The sequence below is a fragment of the Physeter macrocephalus genome, chromosome 5 (assembly GCF_002837175.3).
Source record: "Physeter macrocephalus isolate SW-GA chromosome 5, ASM283717v5, whole genome shotgun sequence".
Classification (NCBI taxonomy): Eukaryota; Metazoa; Chordata; class Mammalia; order Artiodactyla; family Physeteridae; genus Physeter; species Physeter macrocephalus.
Genome location: NC_041218.1, coordinates 33246816 through 33253785, shown reverse-complemented (window position 1 = coordinate 33253785; position 6970 = coordinate 33246816). Strand labels below are relative to the sequence as shown.

The window sequence follows — 6970 nt, the reverse complement described above, 5'->3', positions numbered from 1 at the left end:
AGTGCAAGAGGGTTCCCTTTTCTCCACACCCTCTCCAACATTTGTTGTTTGTAGATTTTTTGATGATGGCCATTCTGACTGGTGTGAGCTGATATGTCATTGTAGTTTTGATTTACATTTCTCTAATGATTAATGATGTTGAGCATTCTTTCATGTTTTTGTTGGCCCTCTGTATATCTTCTTTGGAGAAATGTCTATTTAGGTCTTCTGCCCATTTTTGGATTGGTTTGTTTTTTTGATATTGAGCTGCATGAGCTGCTTGTAAATTTTGGAGATTAATCCTTGGTCAGTTGCTTCATTTGCAAATATTTCTCCCATTCTGAGGGTTGTCTTTTTGTCTTGTTTATGGTTTCCTTTGCTGTGCAAAAGCTTTTAAGTAAGTCTTTAAATATTCTTAAGGCAACTTAATATTGGAATGGAAGATTTTAGATACAGTTATCCATAATCATATCTAATGAGAAACCTAGCAAAAGATCACTCACAGTCTATAGCTGTAGAATTTTTAAAATAGAAAATAAAAGGATTCAAAATATTAAAAATATGAAAGATAATGTCTGGAGTTTTTGAAATTGATACTAACCTTTGTAAACTCATCTTTCCTCATGGTCAAAAGATGTCTTAAAGTTATATCCCTTTCCTGTAGAAAAGAAAAAAATGCCACCTTTCGATATAAATGAAATAGTAGAAGGGGAAGTAGGCATCTGTACATATAAGTTAGTCAGTTATATGCTACCCTCCTAAAAACTTTCAAGTACTGGGTAGATAGTAATGAGTATAATAATATGTATAATTACCTAAAAAAATATGCACATAGCTAGTTTCCCAGATTCAAAAAAAAGTATTACAACTTATATTTGCCTACATAAAAAGAAAACAGCTCTATAAAATTTGACAGAAATTGTTTTATGAATTTTTAAAATTTATAATTGTATAATATTAATAACATGTGGTTTTACTGAATATTTCTCAAATAGGAAGTTTCACGATTACAATGAAACCCAATTCTAAGCTGCCTAAATGAATGTGCATATTCCTAAGAAGAGCCTGTCTTAAATAGTGCTTTACTGCTGCAGTATCAGCTAAATGGCTGATAACTGTCATCTGCTCAAATCCCATAATGCATGCCTAAAATACTTACAACAGTGCTTCATATATGATCTAATTTAATATTTATGACAATCCTACACTACGTATTACCATCCTTATGAAAAAAAAGGAGATTTAAGTAACATATTTCAGTTAATAATCATTAGAGCAAGAATCTGATACCTGGTTTGTTTGGTTTAAAATCATGCTTCTCCTAATATTCTATACAGGAAGATCAGCAACTGCAAAAACACACTAAGGGCTTAGATGTACAAGGAGTTCTGTGATGCTTTGGGCAGTGGGTAAAAGCCAGATTCTAATTTATGTAAATTTCTATATAATAAATTTTCAAAATGCTTGTAATTTTAAAATGTGATGTATCAATACTACAAATTATGGAGAAAAGTGCATCTGTCACCCCTTCATAAGCATGCTTATGAATTAATATTTAATGTTATGTTAACCAACAAATAAACATGCATACATAACTCACCATAGCTTAAACAAAATCTTACCTTCAGTAAATCTGTCATATGTTCAAGTCCAAGACCATGTAAAAATATTTCCAGATCTCCAAATGCTGTATATGAACTACACATATTTATAGCAATGTCAATTTCAGAACAGACTATCAGTGCACAAATAATAAATATATATTTATGATGCAGAGAGAGAATGAGAATGAGTAAGAATGAGTCTGTGTAGAATATACAGGCATACATCGTTTTACTGTGCTTTGCTTTATTGCTTTATCTGCAGACATTGTTTTTTTACAAATTGAAGGTTTGTGACAACCCTATGTCAACCAAGTCCATTGGTGTCATTTCTCCAACGCTTTCTGCTCACTTTGTGTCTCTGAGTCACACTTTGGTAATTCTTGAAATATTTCAAACTTTTTCATTATTATATTTGTTATGGTGATTCTTGATGTTGCGATTACAACTTGCTGAAGGCTCAGATGATGGCTACCATTTTTTAGCAATAAAGTATTTTTTAATTAATATATGTACATTGTTTTTATAGACAGAATGCTATTGCACACTTAACAGACTACAGTATGGTGTAAACATAACTTTTAAATTTGCGTAACTCACTTTATTGTGATATTTGCTTTATTGTGGTGGTCTGGAACTGAACAACAATATCTCTGAGGTATGCCTATATTTGCAAATTTACCCACTAGACCTATGTTATACAAAGGAATAAGAAAGGTTTCCTGAGTGAAGATTTAAGCAAACAGAGAAAATGGTGATAGTAAAATGAAGCTCATTTTTCCTAAGAAGGAAAATATTTGCCAATATTTATACAACTGACCCCTGAACAACACAGTCTGAACTGTGCAGGTCCACTTACACATGGATTTTTTTCAATAGTAAATACTATAGTACTACACAGTCGTGGTTAGTTGAATCCACAGATGTGGAACTGCAGATACGGAGGAACCTTGGATACAGATTTTCCAAGGGCAGGGTCAGCGCCCCTAACCCCCGGAATTGTTCAAGGGTCAGCTGTATTCCTTGTGAGAGGTCTGTACGTGAAAATCTCTTTAATTGCAGGAAGTAAAAATTTACTATTTTAAATGTAGGTAAGTAGAGGATAATGTTGTGGCCATGTACTGAACAACTGTGTTCAGGGGAAAAAATGTATTTTTATTTTTAGCTTATAAAATCAGAAATCTGCTATAAAGAATTAGAGAGCAAGATGCAATCTAGTTTGAACACTAACAAAAATATAATCTTAGAACCTTTTAGAAATAAACTGTATTGTTTATATTTTATTTAAAGTAAAAAATTATTCTCATTACTGTTAGTACATGTATATCAAATTTTTCTAAAACTCTGGAGAACAAAGCACTTAAAATTCAGACATTTCTAAGTAATATTTTTAAATGCTTGTAAAAGTTTAAAATATATATTTTAAATAAGTCATCACATTTGCTATAAGTAATAAAAAACATGCACAATTTTTACTCATTTATAGGTATTGTGTTGAACAGAAACATGCTATGTTACCTAAATATGTGATCTTTTTCTTTATCAGAATCTGTTCTCAATAGTTTACAAATAGTCTCTTCTTTAGTTAGCTGTTGAAGCTTTCCTCCCCAAGGATTTAATGTCAAGGAAAGAAAGTTGAAGATCTGAAAAAAGTTACAGTAAAAATTAAAGCAAGATAGTAATTAATAATATTTTCAACAAGATATAAAAAAAAACTAAAAATTCCATTTTGGTAAGTGAATCAGAAAGACTAAGTTAGTATTTTAAATACACTTTTAAATAGAGAGAGAGTAAGAAGCATGACTAAGGTACACAAATCTCAACTGTACACCTTAAAGAGATGTGAAATTTCTTAGTTTTCAAACTTCTTAGCTCTAACTTTTTAGCAAGCCAAGTTTAAGTCACATAATCAGCCAAGATACAAAATCAAATCTCACTTCAAGAAACAATTTATGACTCAAAATAATCTTTGATGTTCATAAATTTCTTAGTATGTCAAATTCACTGTCATCTACCCTAAATTTAATGATGCAGTATATTAATTAAAAGTTTTCAAATTTCCAAAGCTTAGGAGAAAAACTGTTAATTTATTTTTAAAGTTTCACAGGGCTTCAGTGATTAGCATTTACAGTAGAATAATTTTGGAAATGTAGATCTGAGTTATAAAATGATAGGCATGTTTATAGGCTGCTTAAAAATAGAGGAAGTTATTTTACATGCAACAAAAATGGCATGGTCTGAGTATTATATGATGGAACCTTTGGAATGTTACAAGTTTTCAAATTCAGAAACTCAGTTTTAGAAGATCTTGAACTATATAACTTAGATTTACAATTGTACTGTATTTGATCCTTGCTTAGAAGTTACACACCTTTGGCTGAAAGCTTTAATATTCAGACCAAAAGTTTCTATCAATAAAATAATTTAATGTATGGCAAATATTTATTATTGACTTTAACATCTGAATGATAGTAAATCATATACCCAAGCATGTTATCAGTTTATTACATACCTTGTCAAATGTACAGAGGTAAATGTAGCTTAAAGGATTTAATTTTTAAATTGTTTGATATGTATTAATTAAAATTTAAAAACAATAGTTTAATTACATGTGCAAATTTTGAAATTTTACTAGCTATGTCAATACACTAATTAATTTTTGAAAATCTGAACCAGTTGGAAATGTTTCAATAAACAGTCTATTACAATTTTATTTCTAGGGCTAGATAAGACTTTATTATCCCTTTATATAGTTTTTAAATTACCACATTATAAATGCCTCTTATTTAGTGAAAAGATAAATACTCTAGTAAAATAAAGTTTTCATTACCTGGCTGGAAGAAAATTACACACTGAAACATTTAATAATAGCCAAATATACTATTATTTTAGTAGTGAGTTCTAACAAAACAAAAGTTTTACAAACAATAATGAAGACTAAGAAAAATTAGTTTAATAACAGGATACCTCTAGATGTTTATTTCCTTTTGCAATGTCACTTGGTGTCTTTCCATCTTTGGTTTGTATCATTTTATTAGCTCCAAGTTCAAGCAACTTCAAAACTACATTTTTATGACCCTGATGTGCTGCCCATGTTAAAGCCTGTAAGTGGGGGAAAAAGAAGACTGTTTAAAGAGAGGGAGTGTATATGACACAGAGGGGAAAACTTTTCAACAGTATTTATGGCACAATAAAAAAAGTGAACATGGTTAATTAATGGAATGATGCAATCTCATCATTTCACAATATAATGTAAACCTATTTCCAAAGTTGTAATTGCAAGGCAGACTGCCAGTGTTCACTGATTTTGTAAGACCAAATAATGTTTTACACAGACAAGTGATGTTATAGAATAAAACGATTTATCTGCCAATCACAGAACTGTTTTCTGTGAAAAATAATTCTATTTGTATTCCAGAATCCAGGCTTTGTTGTGTGTTACGATTTCTTGTGTCAAGGGTGAGGACCAAGAGAAGCAGATAATTTCTTTTTTCCCATTTAAGCTGTTGCTTTTCTTCACTGAATAGCAATTACATCCCAGCCCTTCTATAATTTTTACTTCTTAAAAAACCTTCCTTGTGGACTACTGATAATAAGATATCAATGTCCTAGGGATAAAAAGGAACACTGTAGAATCAGTTCTCACAGTATAGCCATTCTCATCCTGGGTATTAACTTCTGCTCCATGAGCAACAAGGAGAGCAACAACCTGAGGGTGACCATTCCGTGCAGCATACATGATGGGAGTCATAAGTCTCCTACAGAGGAAGAAGAAAAGAAACTGTGTCAATGCTGCCCTTAACAGTTCTTCAAAGCCATGAACTTTACCATACACAATACCATCAGTGTTGTTTTGAAAGTAAAGAAACATGAAAGCTTTTCATAAATCAGGGGATCTGAAAATCCAATTTTCCAGCAAATAAATAAATATAAGGGAGATTACACTCTTAAAAGTATTGAATGCTTACACAGCACCCTCTAGTGAAGAAATGTGGTGTTTTTAATTCTTGAATTTTATTTTATTTTTTTTATATAGCAGATTCTTATTAGTCATCAATTTTATACACATCAGTGTATACATGTCATTCCCAATCGCCCAATTAATCCCACCACCACCGCCAACCCCCCCGCCGCTTTCCCCCCTTGGTGTCCATACGTTTGTTCTCTACATCTGTGTCTCAATTTCTGCTCTGCAAACCGGTTCATCTGTACCATTTTTCTAGGTTCCACATATACGCGTTAATATACGATATTTGTTTTTCTCTTTCTGACTTACTTCACTCTGTATGACAGTCTCTAGATCCATCCATGTCTCAACAAATGACCCAATTTCGTTCCTTTTTATGGGTGAGTAATATTCCATTGTATATATGTACCACATCTTCTTTATCCATTCGTCTGTTGATGGGCATTTACGTTGCTTCCATGACCTGCCTATTGTAAACAGTGCTGCAATGAACATTGGGGTGCGTGTGTCTCTTTGAATTTTGTTTTTTTCTCTGGGTATATGCCCACTAGTGGGATTACAGGGTCATATGGTAGTTCTATTTTTAGTTTTTTAAGGAAACTCCATACTGTTCTCCATAGTGGCTGAATCAATTTACATTCCCACCAACAGTGCAAGAGGGTTCCCTTTTCTCCACACTCTCTCCAGCGTTTGTTGTTTGTAGATTTTCTGCTGATGCCCATTCTTACTGGTGTGAGGTGAGATACCTCATTATAGTTTTGATTTGCATTTCTCTAATAATTAGTGATGTTGAGCAGCTTTGTTTATTTTTGTTTTTATTTCCATTACTCAAGGAGGTGGATCCAAAAAAATCTTGCTCTGATTTATGTCAAGGAGTGTTGTTCCTATGTTTTCCTCTAAGAGTTTTATAGTGTCCGGTCTTACATTTAGGTTTCTAATCCATTTTGAGTTTATTTTTGTGTGTGCTGTTAGGGAATGTTCTAATTTCATTCTTTTACATGTAGCTGCCAGTACCATATTGTCTTGATTACTGTAGCTTTGTAGTATATTCTGAAGTTAGGGAGTCTGACTCCTCCAGCTCTGTTCTTTGCCCTCAAGACTGCTTTGGCTATTTGGGGTCTTTTGTGTCTCCATACAAATTTTACGATTTTTTGTTCTAGTTCCGTAAAAAATGCCACTGGTAATTTGGTAGGGATTGCATTGAAACTGTAGATTGCTTTGGGTAGTATAGTCATTTTCACAATATTGATTCTTCCAATCCAAGAACATGGTATGTCTCCATCTGCTGGTGTCATCTTTAATTTCTTTCATTAGTGTCTTATAGATTTATGCATACAGGTCTTTTGTCTCCCTAGGTAGGTTTATTCGTAGGTATTTTATTCTTTTTGTTGCAGTGGTAAATGGGAGTGTTTCCTTAATTTCT

General features: G+C 32.3%; 1 protein-coding gene across 1 annotated transcript in view; it reads right to left on the bottom strand.

Annotated features, from left to right (window-relative positions):
• ASZ1 (ankyrin repeat, SAM and basic leucine zipper domain containing 1) overlaps positions 1-6970 on the bottom strand; it is an 84050-nt gene that overhangs the window by 12980 nt on the left and 64100 nt on the right. Inside the window, exons 5-9 of the mRNA XM_007114398.2 lie at positions 5227-5338; positions 4548-4682; positions 3099-3223; positions 1602-1677; positions 581-637 (exon numbers count right to left, since the gene is read on the bottom strand). Of these exons, the coding sequence (XP_007114460.1) occupies positions 581-637; positions 1602-1677; positions 3099-3223; positions 4548-4682; positions 5227-5338 (505 nt within the window). The remainder of the gene's footprint in view (positions 1-580; positions 638-1601; positions 1678-3098; positions 3224-4547; positions 4683-5226; positions 5339-6970) is intronic.